General features: G+C 34.4%; 1 protein-coding gene across 1 annotated transcript in view; it reads right to left on the reverse strand.

Annotated features, from left to right (window-relative positions):
- LOC122586936 (receptor-like protein EIX2) overlaps positions 1–18,307 on the reverse strand; it is a 37,490-nt gene extending 19,183 nt beyond the window's left edge. Inside the window, exons 1-2 of the mRNA XM_043758972.1 lie at positions 18,244–18,307; positions 17,988–18,124 (exon numbers count right to left, since the gene is read on the reverse strand). Of these exons, the coding sequence (XP_043614907.1) occupies positions 17,988–18,124; positions 18,244–18,307 (201 nt within the window). The remainder of the gene's footprint in view (positions 1–17,987; positions 18,125–18,243) is intronic.
- Between the last annotated feature and the right edge of the window lie 273 nt (positions 18,308–18,580).

An 18,580-nucleotide genomic window follows, 5' to 3' on the forward strand; every position in this document is an offset into this window, starting at 1 on the left:
CAGAAATAAGATCATCATCAGGCAGTGTAACCTTTGACGGAGTAAGTGGTGTAGTGTTCTCGGGTTCATTATCATCTGAATCTGGTTTCTTATTCTTGTCCTTACCACTTTCATCAATATCAGTAGTAGACTGAACTTTGGTTGGAGTAGTATCGACATTTTTAGTAAGCGGAGATGTAGGAGTATTATCCAAGTGATCTCTTAAAATAATCACATCATCAACTGTCTTGACATTTGTTCCCAAATCAACTTTGCCAGTTCCAAAATGAGGACCATGTAATGAACTAAACACACTATCATAATCAAAATTCTTGCCAGTTCCATAATGAATAGCGGGCTTATGACTGACAATCTTGACATTTGTTCCCAAATCAACTTTGCCGGTCTGTTTGTTGTAAACCCGTCGAATTGATGTTCCCGGTTTATAACCCATGAAAAATCCCTCTTCAACCTTTGGATCAAACTTTGACAGAGGTAGATACTTCAAGAAAGTACACGGTACACCAAATGGTTCAGCATTCGGTAAATTTGGTTTCTTCTTATGTAGAAGCTCATAGCATGTCTTGTTATGACGCTTAACTACAGTAACCCTATTTAAAATATGACAAGCTGTATTCAGTGCCTCCCCCCAAAACATAGTAGGAAGCCCTGAATCTGCAAGCATAGTTCTGGCTGTTTCGATCAAAGTTCTTTTCTTTCTTTCAGCAACTCCATTCTGTTGTGGTTCATACGGAGAACTGTATTGATGTTGGATTCCTTTTGACAAACAAAATACATCCATCACATTATTCTTGAATTCAGTTCCGTTGTCACTCCTGATTCTCTTAACACGAACTCCATAAATGTTTTCAGTTTTGACAAAGAAATCTATTAAAATCTGCGGAGTTTCATCTTTCGATTTAAGAAAGAATACCCATGAGAATCTCGAGTAATCATCAGTAACCACCAAACAGTAGTACATCCCACTGATACTTCTTACAATCACTTGACCAAATAAATCCATGTAAAGTAACTCGAAAGGATTGGCAATAGAATTTTCTTGTTTCGGTTTATGTGCAGACTTTTGCTGTTTACCTTTCAGACAAGGTACACATTTGTCTTCCATTCTAAACCGTTTCATGGGAACGCCGTCAACTAAACCATGTTTGACAATGTCATTCATCTTTCGAAAATTGATATGTCCCATTCTTCTATGCCATAACAAAGATTCAGATTCGTTTGCTTTCGATAATAAGCAAACAGACTCCTTTGGATTATCAACACCTAACACAAGGCCATAGATGTCTCTCTTCCTAGGAGCTTTCAGCAGGATCCAGTCTTTAGGAATAATATATCCTGGTTTCAATATAAGTGCTTCTTTCTCAGTAAAATGGACATTGTTTCCCTTGTCACAAATCTGAGAAACACTTAATAAATTATGTGCTAACTGTTCCACATAATTGACTTTCTCCAACGTAATCTTCCCATTGACAACATCACCTTGGCCCGAGATGTTGCTGCCCTTGGGACCTGCGAAACTAACATACGAACCATTTACATCTTCATAATTGGACAAAACATTCTTGTCCCCTATCATGTCCCGAGAGCATCCACTGTCAACATACCAAAGACTGATAAGCTTCCTTGGTTCTCCTTGCACATCAGACAATAAGATGGTTAGTTTCTAAAGGGAACCCAAACCTTTTGAAGTTTAGGTATTCCGAATTCATCTCTAATGATCAATTCGGTCCAATATCCATCGCTTTGTAAAGGAGCCTTGGATGAAGATGGTGTCATTGACTGTTTCTTAGGTGAAGTGAAACGGGTCTTAGGAGGTGAATTCCTTGGTGAGTGAGTACCAAATCTAGTTCGACTCAATCGATCATAGAATTTAGACGAACTATTAATTCTTAAAGAAGGAGATCGATTTTGTTGAGCCATCTTCCTAGGTGAATAACTCCTTAGAGGTGTACGAGAACGAGTCGGACTTACACTACTAGAAGTAGTATTCTGTGAAGGTCCCTGTCGTTTTAAAGTCTTAGATCTATTGTCATGAGCAACAATATCTGAGTCACTAGATCCTCTAGAGGACATACCCTTTTCTGGACATCTTCGTTTCCTATTTGGACAACAACTATAAACATGTCGTACTTCATAACAATAGAAACAAGATTTTTTAGCTCTTGCTTTCTTAGCTTTAACATCAAACTCAGCTGGAGTCATGCCTAAACATTCCTTAAGTTTAATTGTAGCTGACTCTTCTTTTGATAAACCAGTTGACTCATTTTTATTGGAAAAATGTACCTTCTTTTGAGAATTCTTATGAGTCGTATTTGGAGTTAAGGGAACTCCACTAGACGTAGATTCATCCTTATTCCTTACTTTATCAATCTTGTCATGATCTATCTTTTCAAAATCAATTTCATTGGATGTAAAAACAGTATCACATCCCTTCATCGTAAAACATTTAATGTTCTTATGGACAGGACAAGTTGAATTCACTTGACTAGATCCTATAGGAGCACTAGCATCATACACTCCATTTTTAGGATTTACTGGTATAACAAAAGAACTTTCAAGCTTATGTTTCTTGTTTAGCTCTTTTATCTTATCAATCGAGCTTTTAGAGCTTTTAGGGGTCTTAGGATCAACATTTTGTTTTTCTGAAACGATCGGACCAATTTCACCAATATCGACCTTTTTAGTAAGCTGTGTTAGAGACTCAGTTAATTATCATTGAATGGACCTCTAACCTCATTATAACTCATACCCAAACCACTTTTGTCTTTTGAATCCCGTGGTACAGGTTTTTGCATCTGCATTGATCTTATTAAATTAGATCCCCTAATTTGATCTAATCTTGTATTAAGCTTAACTATCTCCAACTTTGCATCAACCAATTCTTTCTCTTTCTTAGAAAAATTCTCAGTTAGTTGAGCATATTGTTCATTTACAACTTTTTCCATTAAAACTGACTCTTTTAAAATTTTCTTTCAAGGCAAAAATATCCTTATCAGATGCACGAATCTTATCTTGATATAGACTTTCCTGTTTCACCAAACCAGAATTTTTGGCGAACAAAGAGTCGTTTTCTTTCTTGAACATGGAGTTTTGACTAGTCAAGTTAATAACAGATTTATTCAGAATAAACACCTCAAATTTCAAATCTGACACCATTTTACAAAGGTCAATTATAGAAAACAAAGAACAAGATACCTTCTGATCTGCAGCCTTGCAATCTGCCATGTATGCAACAAAGTCTTCAGTTGTCATACCTTCAGGTATCACGAAGTTCTTCATTTGTTCTTCAATGCTCTTCATAGAAATGTCATCAGCAGGACTCGATGACTCTTCCGTTTCTTCATATGCTTTCACTGCTGTCATAGGTTCACTCTCAGATCTTACCGTCTCAGCAACATTACGTACATTTTACTTAACTATCTCAAATGCACTTTTTTCACTTGAGTATACAGCATAATCAATTGTTGCGGCTACCTCATCATATAATTCTACCATGTAGGCATGATTCGAGGTATCATCAGATTGTGTATCCTATTGATAAGTACCATCCGGATTCTAAATAACAACGGCCTTTGACTCCGAAAATGGTGACAAAACTGGCTGTTGTGGAGTAGCAGGATATGTAATCATTGCTTGAGTTTTCTGATTACTTGGAGTAACACCGCCTTGATTGTAATTTTGACGACCAACAACGGTATTATCAATCCTCTTAGGTCGTTGACACTCTCTTGCAAAGTGACCAAATCCATCGCAATTATAACATTTCACCTTGGATTTGTCAAAGCCTTTAGTGCCATTACCTATAGGTCTCCCAGTTCTCTGAGTGAATCTTCTGACCTTAATAGTGAGCATAGCTAGCTGCCATTGTAGATCCATTTCTTCCAAATCATCAGGATCTATCCAATTGTAATCCTCATCAATTACTGCAGGATCAGTAATCTTTCCTCCGATAAACGCTTCATGAGCATTACAAAAGGCTGAGTAAACACTCATTCTACCTTCTGCAGAATCATACTCATTGGCATAGAGTGAAAAGATTGTACATTGCTCTTGACATTCGTATGTGCATTGTCATAAGCAACATATCCAGCAATACCTTCAGCATCTACTATTGGTGTAACTTCTGCACCACTTAGAAATGCATTGTTCCCCGAGCTAGAACTTGCTAAATGAACAGACTTAGCATGATACAATGATGGATCTTGAGTGAAATCCGAGTGAGTATCTTTAATTCTTCTCTTCATATCTCTGTTCTTCAGCTTGGAAACTACCTTTTCAAAGTCCAATGTACTATATTCCTGATCATCTTGAAGTTGATGAACATAATCAGTCCATGTCTTAGGTAATGAGTCCAAAAACTTATCGACTAGCCTAGTTTGAGGTTAAACAACCTCAAAATATGACAACTCAGTAGTCAAATGACTGAATCGAATAATAATCTCGTCAAGAGATTCTCCTTTCAGTCCATTGAAGGCTTCATACTGGCGCTTCAGAAGCTTGATACAATTCTTCTTCAAGGTTACATCGCCCTCACAATATCTTTCAAGAGCGTCCCATAAATCCTTTCAAGTAATGTACTTTTTGAACAAGTGTACACTATCTTGAGGTAAGGCCATAGTAAGAGTGGACAAGGCCTTTCCCTCAATTGCATACCTTTTTCGTTCTTCAATCGGCATATCAGCATAAGTATACCTACCGATCACTCCATTCTTCTCATACGAAGGCCAATCAAAACCTTGAGTTATCACAAGCCACATGTCCATGTCAGTGAGATGAATGTAGTCTTCAAAATGTCTTTTCCACATCCAATAGTTTTCCATATGGAACAACTTTGGAGGTGTGTTTCCAAGACCAACCTCATGATTGTGCATGATCATCTGGCTAATAAGTAGGGCATTTGGTGAATTTGTAGCAGTTGGAATAGTAGTCATTTTGAATCTTTTGAAATCAAATCAAACGAAATAACAACGTAGATCGCGTGGCACGAAGTCACACGAGAGGAGTACGTGACACGAAGAACATGAAGTCACGTAAAAAGCACATGACACGAAGGACACATGAAGTCACGCTCCTGAGCACGAAGATCAGTTCGTGCAGACGTGGCGTGAAGGTGACATGAAGTCGGGTTAGTGCTGACGTAGGCACTAAGCAAGGATCACCTCGTGCTGACGTAAGCACGAGGTCGCGCAAAGTTACACACGAACTAAAGGTAAAACATGAATTTCAAACGAATTTGCAATCAATAGCAAATCAAACGATCTTACACCTTCTGATAATCTACCTGGCTCTGATACCACTTGTAAGGTACCCTATTGTTGCGTGGATCGTAATAAGACGTGATTCGTTATGTCAAGAGTGCGGAATACTCTTGAGATAACTAGGTTGCTACTGCCTTCCGTCGATTAATGAGCAATTAACCAACCCAAGGAGATGCACAAGGCTTGTGGTTCATGTAGGAGATCACACGAAGGAACAATTAACCTTAATTCGTAGATTTACCAAACGATTAACCAAGATTCAAACCATTAACCTAATTCCGTAGATTAGGTCTTGTATTTATACTAGTTATGTATTGGATCGTGTGGGCTTAGGCCTTAATCGAAGGATTAGGCACGAGGCCAGTCCTACATGCTGATGACTTCAGCACGAGGTTCGACCCTTTGATTCTTTGTTTTACTTCGTTTGGCTCGTACATAACATCCAACCATCGTTTAGGTGACCTACGACACTTATAAACCTTAATTCTATGTTCTTGTACCTGCAAAACAATATATAACACACAAACACAATACAAAACAGATATAATATTGAAGTTCAGACGTAATCATTAAATATCAACACAGGTTCTTATTTAAATGATTACAAACATAGTTTCTAAAACATAAACGATAATCAAATCTATGCTGCGATTGTCACAACGAATCTGCATCTACAAAGTAAAATAATAATAACCAAACATTAGGTATGAAACCAGCAATATCGTGCAAACGTTAGGTAGCATTTAAGTAATTAAGAAACGCAATTTACATCTTTACCCTTCACGTGCAAGTCACGTGGGAGGGTTTATAACGGCCATCAAACGCGTTTGGTTCCCGTATGGTCCGAGTGGAGTTTTGGAAACGTTAGATATGATCCGCGTAATTTCAAAAGGAAAGATATCAAATTAACAACATCGCGTAAATGTTAGGTACCATTTGAGTAATTAACTCTAATAATTATGTATGTATGTAATAACAGAACATATAGGTTGTGTATTATCTTATATTAAAAGAGCTTGTTATAATACTGTTTATATTTTCATTATATGTCTACGAGTAAGCTAGCGAAGATTGATGAACGTAAGACATGTAAAGAACCTTCCTTAAATTCATGAGCATGCAAATTATGGTTGAGCTAGAACAACTAATATAAATTTTCTATTTGACTCTCAAAGATAAAACAATATCAATATTGACATATTTATTAGTAAGAGATAACACACATTTGCACTTATTAAATTTAAATGTATAATAAAAAAAATATAGGTAGGTTGTATTTACCTTTAGAATAAATTTTCAGCAAGCCAAAACCTATGTAAATTGTAGCTAACCTTGTAAACATAGTTTTCATTTTGGTTTTTCATGTTAAGTATTTTTATCAAAAACTTTTTTTAAAATATCCGAAACACTCGAAAATTTTGTTTTATAAAAAAAGGAAACATCAGCAAATTTCATAATCTTAATTTAATTTAATATTGTATAAGTATTCCAATTGTTGGCCAGTTATTAAAAGCCTTATGAGTAGACCGATTCATAGTATATAAACTCAACACACTTATAAGTTATAAGACGAAATTGATCGTATCATAAGCTAAGCAAGCAAAATGAATAATAGTCTTAAAATTGTCATTTTTATTCCTAAAATGTAAATATGAACCTTTTTGAAAATAGTCTATAATTTAACAATATAAAGGTTTAATTTTTGAAAATAGTCAACAACTAAAACTCCCAAGTCAGGATCCCGGCAAAACGATCCTTATACTCGAAACCCTCAAATCGCAAAGCCCGCACTGCATCCTTGAAACTCGCAAGTCAATCACCCCTAAGAACCTCCCTATATAAGCCAATTCCAAAACTCGCAACACGCCATCACTTTTTTTTCTTCATCAAAAATCAAATCCTTGATCACCTACACACTAGTATAAATTATGATATTTTAGAATCTAGACAACATCAAATTCAAGGTAAAAGGATAAAAACCTTGTATAGTCTTCGTTTCTCATTTTACTGTTTTTATCAAATCAACCTCAAAATGTATGAAAGCTTCAAAAAAATTTTTACGTCCAAAAGTTTTACAAACACATACAACTAATCCCAAAGTTTTACTGATTTTTGTTCACATAGTTTATGATTCTTATGATTTTTCTAGTAATTAATAAACTTTCTTTGAACATGAGTCAATAAAGTTAAATTTTTGTTTATATGCTAGTAACTAATTAGTAACCTGAATGTACAATCATATGTTGAAAAACAGAATAAAAAAAACTTAACGATTTCAAAGGTACAATTTTGGAGTTAATCATTCGTACGAGTTTCACACCCAGATGTGAATTTCAAAACTCGCAAGTCAACGCACCGATGGTCAAATTTCACAGATGGTTAAACTCGTAAACCTGGTTAAACTCACTAAATCAAGCATTTGTCAAACTCGCAAGGCATAGAACATGTAAATTTTAGTGAAGATAAATTTACAAACTTTTGATAAAACTAAGCTAAACACTTAATTGTTTTAAAAATTTAGGACACTAAATGACATTTCTTATGACACAAAAACCTTAACTCGGTATACTTATCTTTGTATAAAAAACTTAATTGTTTTCTATATGCCTCAATCGTGTATCATACTATCATATGAGCGCCATATGAGTTTCGTAGTCTTTTTTATAATGGTTTTGAGAAATTATCACAAATCGTCCCTGTGATTTGCTCGATTCGCATTTTCATCCCTGTACTTTTTTTTTTATCATTAGATGTCCCTGGACTTTTCCTTTTCATTGCCGGTCATCCCTCCTACAAACGTCCTTCCCTTTTTAGCCGTTAAGTCCTTCACGTGCTTGCCACGTAAGGGTAAAATCGTCCAGATTTAATGAACATGGACTATATATATATTCATCTTCTATATATATATATTATTTATATATATATATATATATTTTCAACGACTTTACGTTCTTCTTCATCAACAAAAAACCCTTCTCTAAAATCTGGTCTTCATCCATCATCATTAAGAAAGTATCAATCTAAATTTATATTCCAAAAATCTACAACCAACCCAACAATACAAACTTACAAGACGTACAAATCCCCAAAACACAAACACACACCCACAAACTGTACAGACAAAGATGGATCTACCTATTAGCAGTCAAATCAAACCACATTATTTCTTATCTTTTTAATAACCATAACTTCAAACCCGCTATCTAGGTACTAGCTGGGTTCTAGTTCAAAACCCATATGTAAACTTTTATCCAAATCTTTGATTCTTGAAGTTATATTTGAATTTTAATCAACAATGTTTAAGCAAAACAAGTTATATTTAAGGTTGCGGTGCGAGGCTGAGTGGTTGATTGAAATGGCGGCGGTTTTGGCCCGGTGGCGGTCGCATTGTTGGGTAGTTAATTGGACCGGTGGTGGTGGTAATTAGGTATCTTAGTTATAATTTCGTCAAAGTTTTCATTAAGTGGGTGTTTATATGTGTGATAAATTCTTGGGTTTAATGCTTTTAGTGCATGTATTCCCCATTTTTATTGTTTATATTTATAGATGGTTAGTAGCTCATCTTACTATGATGAAACTATATGCACTCCGTGCTGCTTTTTGAAGTGAATGGCCGGCCTTATTTTTCATTACATTCTTTGTTTTAGTTTTTTGTTCTTGCTTGCTCTCCATTTGGCATTAATGGTCAAAATAGATATAGAAATTTGATGTTAACTTTCATTGTTATTGAAAAAGGGTAAATATTAGTATTTAAGAATATAGTGTGTTTGATGATGATAGGTTAAAGATGATAGATTGATTTTGTTAATATTATGGAAGAAAATTTATTGATTTTATTTTTTTTGCTAAGATCCGATAGTGTTATATTGTTTGTGAAGCTGATGTTAATGATGATGATATACCCCTCCGGTGCTCTATCTCCGGAGGTAAATCTGCCAGAATTACGGAGCTCACCTCCGTCAAAACAGAAGTCACCTCAGGAAAATGGAGCTCATCCGTCAGAACGGAGCTCCGCCAAATATAGAGGAAATCTCTTATTTTCTTCCTCCTAAAGAAAAGGTAAGTTTCCTTATCTTTTATTATTATAATATATTTATTATATGGCATGTAAATCCCATAAACATGTCTACCATATCTTGTACCCAAATAATTAGGGTATCCCCCTAAAACCCTAACTTATCCCCCAAGATACGTTAGTCCTATAAATAGAGGTATCCCCTCACGAATAGGCATAAGTTATTTCTACAAGATACTAAGCCATTCACCCGAACACCAAAGGTGGTCGTCTTCTCTACGGAGTCGTCCATCGCCAACACAAACACACCCGATCTTGTGGCGTTAAGCTTCACAAAGCTTTACACCGATAAGGAATCGCCAACGAATCGGTCAAAACCCTCACCTTGTTTCGATCGGAGGACCGTGCAGTTCTTTGATCAAACAAATTGATGCCATCCGTTGGACAATATTCTACACGTCCTACCTCTACCGCCGGGTTAGATCTCCGACAATTAACGCCCATAAAATTCAACGGTGTCGATTAAGATAAACCCTAGTATATATGCCACCCGTGAAGCCTCGTCCAGGGCGAAATCTTGTGTAGGTTATCACAGACGATTCTTTGCGACCCAAAGATCAACAAGGCATATGCTGTGATAGTTATCATGAACAAATTAACCTCCGATCTTGTGGCGTTAAGATTCACAAAGCTTTACACCGATAGGGAATCGCCAAAGAATATGTCAAAACCCTCACCTTGTTTCGATCGGAGGACTGTGCGGTTCTTTGATCAAACAAATGATGAAGGTGATAATTGATAGAGGAAAAGATTGGGTTGAAAGTACCAATATACCCTCATGTGCATTTCACGTGAGGGACTTAACGAATTCTAATTAACGTTAGTTAGTGGCAGGGACGATTAGCAATGAAAAGGAAAAGTCCAGGGACATCTAATGATAAAAAAAAAAAATACGTGGACGAAAATGCGAATCTAGCAAACCACAAAGACAATTTGTGATAATTTCTCTAATGTTTTATTGGAATGTAAAAATACTTGATTGTCTACTCGTGTTGGATGTATTATCTCGATGTTTACAATGGCTACTTAGACTTCATCTATGAGGATCTTATAATGTGTTGAACTTAGGTCTCTGGGCCTGAGAACTTATAGGCGTAGGACGAACCAAAAGAAAGACCCTCCAAGTTAAATAAAGTCAGACGCAACGATTTACATTATATAAACTATTTTTTTTATAAAATGACGAAAAAAATATAGTATATTAAAAAACATAACAAACGTTATTTTTTAAATTATATGACATGTGAAAAAAAACAAGAAATAAGATTAAAAAGGAGATTTAATAAAATTCATATGCCATTATTTTATAATTTTAGGAAGATTATTAAGATGATCTTCAAAAATATATATCATTTTTCAAATTATATTTAACAGAACAAAAAAATAAGATACAAGTAAAATACATTCATATTGTTATTTTACAAATAAGTTGTATAACACTTATTCATACGCATCAAATCAAAAGATATTAGGAATTAATCACGGGAAGACCAACGTACTTTCCAATTTGTACACGGTTGCCCATTATACTTTTTTATTGATGAGGTTTACCCACATACTTTTCTTTTTTGTACACGGTTGACCAATATTACCGACTATCACAGGTAAACCGGTCAACTTTGGGTCAACCGTGTACAAAAACAAAAGTATGTGGGTAAATCTCATCAATAAAAAGTATGATGGGCAACCGTGTACAAATGGAAAAGTACGTTGGTCTTTTCGTGATTAATCCAATTTTAATCAACGTTCGTAAACATGTACTTTTTAATCAACACAGCTATATATTATATTGTCAATTGTTTCCTTGCTTTCTATTTTCATAATTATGTCCATATTATAACTATACTCTTACACACAACTCAACATCATTCTAATATAGATCATTTTTAAACCACATGTTAACAATGAAAATAATATAATTTATCTCGGATGTACAACGTACGGGTCTTAAGACCTCTTTACAAAGAAAAAACAAGTTTTGAGGTCGGGCACCAACATTCATTATTATTGGGTTGCAATGATATGCAACATCCACAACGTCAAAATGTTTAAATTTTTTGTATTTTGGGTTTCGTATGAAATATTTGGTTGTTATCCCTTTTTTAGTAAGAAAGATTCGCATTTATTAAGTATGCGGGATCATCCATAAGATATTTTTTTTAGCCATACATCACTACTTATTTTTTTTTTATTATCATAAAAAGACCAACGTACTTTTTCATTTGTACACGGTTGCCCATCATACTTTTTATTGATGAGGTTTACCCACATACTCTTTTTTTTGTACACGGTTGACCCAAAGTTGACCGGTTTACCTGTGATAGTCGGTAATATTGGTCAACCGTGTACAAAAAAAAAAGTATGTGGGTAAACCTCATCAATAAAATAGTATGATGGGCAACCGTGTACAAATGAGAAAGTAAGTTGGTCTTCCCGTGATTAATCCCGATACCAAAGATATAATACGCTAAAATACTCTTATTCTATATTGTTAATTATTGAAGAGTACTCTAGGTCTACAAGGAACTTAGAGTATCTTGTGGGATGCGGCTATATTCTAAGATTAAAATATTAATTTTATTTATCCGTAAAAGATATGTAAGTACGTTTTTTATGTAAGTTAAATCATATGGTTTTATTTTTGGTTAATTATAGGATTTTTTAATGAGCTAAGTTGATTACATATATACTTTTTATATAGGGCTTTTAGCTTGGAAAGTACCTCAACTTGTCACTTTTTACCTTATTAGGTTCCAAACAAAAATTTGTCCTATTGTGGGGAAAAAACCGGCTAAAACAATTTTGTTGGGTTTTCCATCAAGTAGCCAGTGAAATTTTAATTTTATTTTCATTTTAATTTATTTTATACTGTAATTTATAACATAAAAAACAACAACCCAGAAGAACATTGTCTTTCAATTTGCTCTTTCCAAATTATTATGAGTCAAATCAACACCTAAAGGCAGCTTCTTTTTCTTAAAAGCACAAAAGGGAAATACAAAATGAAAATACATACTTTTTTTAGTTTCTCTTCTCTACGTATACAAGATCAAAGCCAACATATCTATATTTCATCTTCTCCAAGAATATAAAAAACCCTAGATCCATTAGTTTTCATTTTCTCCAAGCATATAAATTCGAGCCTTTCCCTTTTCAAAAGGATGATTACAAATCTGGGTGTAATCTATGTGTAACTCTTCTCCTTCCCCGTCTGGTTGCTCGCAAAACTCCATTCCAACCACGGCAGCCTCGCCGTCGTGTCAAGGCTCACCGTATCATCGAAGCACTGAACGTAAGAAAGATCGAGTGAAGATGAAGAAAAGGGTGGGTGGGTATCTCGTGTTGATGTTTTTTTTTGGTGGGTTTTGGGATAAAGATTGAGATAATTTATTAGTGATTTAAATCTTGATATGGATTTGGGTTGAGCACTGAAAGTAAGAAAGATCGAGAGCAGAGTTGGGTTCCTCAGAGCCCGACGTTGTTAACCGGGTGTTTTTCCGACGAGATAGCGGTTTGGTGGTGGGGTTGGCCGGAACCGAAGAACGGTATAGATCAGAGTGGGGAAGAAGAATAGAAGCATACAAGTGGAATAAAGTCATACACCAACATCATGGCTTTCCGTTTGATTAACTTGAATAATGGGTTTGTTTTCATTCATTTTCATCATATTGTTGTTTTCATTGATTTTGCATGATGAATGTTGGCGTTTTCTATTCATTTTCATCATGTTGTTGTTTTCATTGATTTTGCCTTTCTAATGATAATAATGAATAATGATGATATTCTGGCAAACATACATATCGAATAGATATTGCAAGTGATATTCTGAAAAAGTGGGGTCCACATGGGTATTATATAATATATAACCGGTTATAATATCATTTAGCCAGTAAAAAGCCCAACAAAGGTGTTTTAGCGAGTTTTTTTCCCCACAATAGGACAGATTTTTGTTTGGACCACAATAAAGTAAAAAGTAACAAGTTGAGATACTTTCAAAGCTAAAAGCCCTTTTATATAAACACAAACAAAAAAAAAATCAGCCTCCTAAAAGTTAGGTCTCGGTCTGTCATCCACTTTGTCCCACCCCAACACCAGCCATGTTGGTCTCTATATTGTGAACTTGGTGGTTGGTTAAATACTACCTTATGAAATATTTAATTCTTTAAAAATTTTCCAAAAGGAACTTCAACTAATATACTACTAATATCCTTAGTGAAATTATTTATAACATATAAACTTCAATTATTATAATAACTACATAACCCGATTTCAATTACTTTTATATTAATAACCACACCGTCACCGCCACCACCACCGCCACCACCGCTACCACCGGCACTACCCACCACCATCACTCATTATCGTCACCACCACATCAAGCGGGCATATGTCCCGTTTATATTAGATTATTTGTGTTTGGAATCTATGTGTGATATGTACATGTACAATGAATTTGGCCATAATATTTTTCTATGTGGATATTTTGAAAACTATTGAAGAAAAACAGTTTAACTATAAGCTTACAAACTCACAAATTTTTTGTTAACATTTTAATTATTTTTTTCAAGTAATCTAGCTAATCATAGCTTAGAACTCTTATCAAGACTGCGGCGCTAATACATAGGCTATCCTGTTTTTACTATTCATTATGTGATAGTTGAGTTATGTTTTTTTAATTCATGATAATTTATTTTTTTCCACGGTTTTAATAAAATCATTTAGCTTTCTCATGTAATATCCATACATGCACATGTTTATCGTTACACCTCGGGTTTATGCCTTAGTTGGGGTGTCACAAACATGACAACTTCAAAAAGATCTTTAATTTTATGAGATGTAGGAGTAACACGTAAATTTAAACAAATCAATTAGACGAGTAACAATATATAGGCTTAAAATTAACTACGTCCGAATATGTCTATTTAATTTAACCATTGACATATGGATTTTACTCTTTCTTTTCCATCATTTTTGTAACACCCCGACTAGACGGAAAACTCGGGATGTAAGATAAAGCACACGCGCACATGGATATTACATAGGAAAAGTTAAATGAGTGCATAGATTAAACATAAATAGTCGCTTACATAGTTCAAATCACAAATCATAGTTCCCAAACATAAATGTCAAACATAAGTTCTACATCATCCAAACAAATAGTAAGATAAGTTCCCACGCAGGGGAAACAGTTAGGCATATTGCCATCTATCACATAAGAATGCAAGCAAAACTCCAAATCCTAAGTCTGAAGTCTGCTACGAGTCCCATACTACCAATCCTAGCCACGATTTGCTTGATTACCTGAAAGGAATACTTAAAAGAGTCAACACAAAGGTTGGTGAGTTCGTAGGTTTGAGAACATATATGTTTGCTTGAAATCTCATTTGAATCATAATAGTTTCCTTAAATAATCTCTTGATACATTTATCGTTTGAGTAAATAGTTTTATGCCATTAAATGAGAATACACGAATAGTTGGTATGAAGAGGCATGACATGTTCACGTTACATAAGTATGAGTAGAGTATAATCGTGCACTTACAGTCGACCTGGCTAGTATGTATATCGTGCACTTACGGTCATCGTCATGACCTGGCTAGTATATCAATCGTGCACTTACAGTCATCATCATGACATGGCTAGTATGTATCGTTATCATAAAGTAGTCAAATAGCCATCGAATAACCAAAGAAAGGAGTTACGGCATATATGAAAAACACGTTTGTATTCCTTTCACCCCAAAGCATAAGTAAAAAGGGGCTACGAAGACTCAGCGTGATCTGCTACAAGCGTAGTTCTACAAGCACAGAGTATGAGCACAGATATAGTAAGGTATATCTGTTCGAATCCAAGTATGTCTTGATGTCAACCTAATCACAAACCATTGAGCATAGATGGATACATGTATTAGTTCTTGTGATTATTTATTCACTGAGTGTCCTTGATGCACTGATGATTTGGTCCCTTAAAGATTCTTGAACATTTTGACTCAAAAGTGTTTTACATAAACTAGACTCGAAAATGAGCGTCTTTGAACTCGCATATAAGTTTGTTTGTGCCTTTAATAATGAATCTTAACTTTTAGAATTTCAATTTGATTAGTTGTAGGACTCGTATTTTGATGGTCAAGATGGAATATGTCTTAATTATACCTTAATTAGGGTTTCCTTGTACATGAAAGACTTGGAATATGACTAAGTATAGAATCTGATTATAACTGATCGAAGATAAAGTTCTTAAGGTATAACTGAACGAAGATAAAGTTCTTAAGGTATAGCTGAACGAAGATAAAGTTCTTAAGGTATAGCTGAACGAAGATAAAGTTCTTAAGGTATAACTGAACGAAGATAAAGTTCTTAAGGTATAACTGAACGAAGATAAAGTTCTTAAGGTATAGCTGAACGAAGATAAAGTTCTTAAGGTATAGCTGAACGAAGATAAAGTTCTTAAGGAATAACTGAACGAAGATAAACTTCTTAAGGTATAACTGAACGAAGATAAAGTTCTTAAGGTATAACTGAACGAAGATAAAGTTCTTAAGGTATAACTGAACGAATATAAAGTTCTTAAGGTATAACTGAATGAAGATAAAGTTCTTAAGGTATAACTAAACGAAGATAAAGTTCTTAAGGTATAACTGAACGAAGATAAAGTTCTTAACGTATAACTGAACGAAGATAAAGTTCTTAAGGTATAACTGAACGAAGATAAAGTTCTTAAGGTATAACTGAACGAAGATAAAGTTCTTAAGGTATAACTGAACGAAGATAAAGTTCTTAAGGTATAACTGAACGAAAATAGAGTTTGTTTTGAAGCTTAACTTCGTTTTTGAAGACCTAAATTCGTTTTTGGAGGTCTAAATTCGTTTTTGAAGGTCTAAGTTCGTTTTAGGGGTTCTTCGAACTAATTTGGGACTGACTTAGCGAAAAGGGGGTTTTGAAGATTAAAACATGTTTACGACCCAAATTTTATCACGAAAAGGTTACTAAACACTTTTAGGCACAAACCCATTACTTTTAACATGATTTTTTCATCAAAAATGGACCAAATCATCAAGAACATAAACTTGAAAAAAAACATACTTTTATTTTGATAAAAATCTCAAAAGTTGTTGTTGTTACCTGAAAATTGATGCTAGAAATATGTTTTGATTATCACAAGGAAGCTAAAAGTATGAGAAATTTTGGTTTAACAACCCAAAATCATAAGATGGATGATGTGTGTGAAAATGGTGGTTGTGAGTGTGTGTTTTAGAGAGAGTGAGGAAGATGGAGAAGATGAAAGAAAGAAAATGGTGGTTGCAAGTATTTATAGTCTTCCCATATTAACTAAACCTTATAAATGTAGGGACCTTTTGTGAAACATTTCCGGACTAGAACTTCTTAAATACGGTCGTTTACGACACGGAATTCGGTATTTTATCATATTAACTCTTAAACTCGTCTTATAATTTTACAATTTAGGATTGAATTACCCTTCATGTGAATACATATTTGAAACTAGAACATATCATGAATTTATTTAAATTATTTCTAAAGCGGTTGTTACAATTTTTGTTAAAGTAGCATGAACAATCGCAAACTAAACTCATTATATGTTTTTGTATGTTCAAGCCCATATAAGCCACACACGATAAATATTCTAGCCACAAAATTATGAGATAAATAGATTATTATGCAATTCAACTAATGGATGATTAAATTATTTATAAAAAACTGCATTTATGAAATAATTCGACAAAGTTATGAGATTAATAGATTATTATGCAACTCATATAATGGATGATTAAATTATTTATAAAAACTGCATTTATGAAATAATTCGACATGTGCAAATGTTATTTATTTGCAATTACTTTTACACACCAAGTAACAAGTACATTTCACTTAAACTCAAAATTTATTTTATCCATAAAAGTGATACCTTCCCAACAAAACTATCTACCTGCACAAACTAAGGGATTCAAAAACATAATTGTTGTACATGACCCATGCAGATAACAACGTCAGTATGATATATGTGCAAATGTATCGCCGAACTACACTACAACCCTAAAACTGAACATTGTAAGTTATGATATTAGAAGCAACACCATTTCGGTCACTCACCTGCAGCCGTGTGATTTGTCCAGATAACATTTTCCATATATAACTGAACATTGTAAGTTATAATATTACAAAAACAGTTCCGTTTGACCAGTTTGACCGTTTCATTCCATTTGGACCATTTACTTATTAGTGCCTTTATTACGGCTACCCTGCCCCATCCTAAAAAGCCAGAGTCAATGATGGCTGTTGGTTTTCCCAGTTCGACAGCTTTGCTGGGTACCAGCGGAACCCTGGGTTTGCCTGCTAGGTCAACAAAGTTGGCTTGAGTGGGTTTTCCAGATTTCATAAGAAGGAAGGAATGATGTATGTCCACTTAATAACAGTGACTTTATGTTACCCAATGCACAAGTCTGTCGTGTCTACACTAAGATACAACATCAATATACTTCTTAAGTTTTATCGACTCGATAACATCTTTTATCTTTCACTGAAATCTTAATATTAAAATGGTGGCAATTTCGACCCATTAACCTAATGCTCACTATAGCTTTGTTTTTTATTACTAAATGATCCAATGAGATTGTTCTCTCGCTATCTTTTCCCCAACCATAATCAACTTTAAACGGAGCAAGTGAATTTCAATGGAGTAAATAGGAGCTGCAAATGCTTCAACTGTTAGCTCTTCCACTAAAGGATCTGATAGAAGGCACTGAGTACAAATTTTACTGGATACCTTAAAGCCACCTGTGCATATTAAAATGTGTCAGGTATAACAATATCATAATCAACTTAACAACAAAATTAGTAAATTACAATTGCAATAGATAAGTGCCTTATTTACACCCATTTAACTTACTCCCTACAGTAACTACGTTTAATCACCAAAGCAAATACTAGTGTATGTCCTTTATCCAATGACTGGACCATTATGCTCTATAAGTACCTTTAACCACAAATTTCTCTTACATTTTATGAGGATGGCCCAAACTGATTTTTACTGGAACATCACAAAATGTAACACTCAATTACAAAAAGTACATACATATTAAGTTCAAATGTAGCGTGTAACGCTCTTCCATCATTTACTGTCAATATGTCTCCTCTTTTTAGACATTTCAGTAGTAGGACCTGGGACAAGTAGTAATCATGAAAAGACCTGATCTCAATTCAGAAAGCAATGCGTGCCTTTGTGTAACCCAA

Source organism: Erigeron canadensis, chromosome 1, assembly GCF_010389155.1.
Source record: "Erigeron canadensis isolate Cc75 chromosome 1, C_canadensis_v1, whole genome shotgun sequence".
Classification (NCBI taxonomy): domain Eukaryota; kingdom Viridiplantae; phylum Streptophyta; class Magnoliopsida; order Asterales; family Asteraceae; genus Erigeron; species Erigeron canadensis.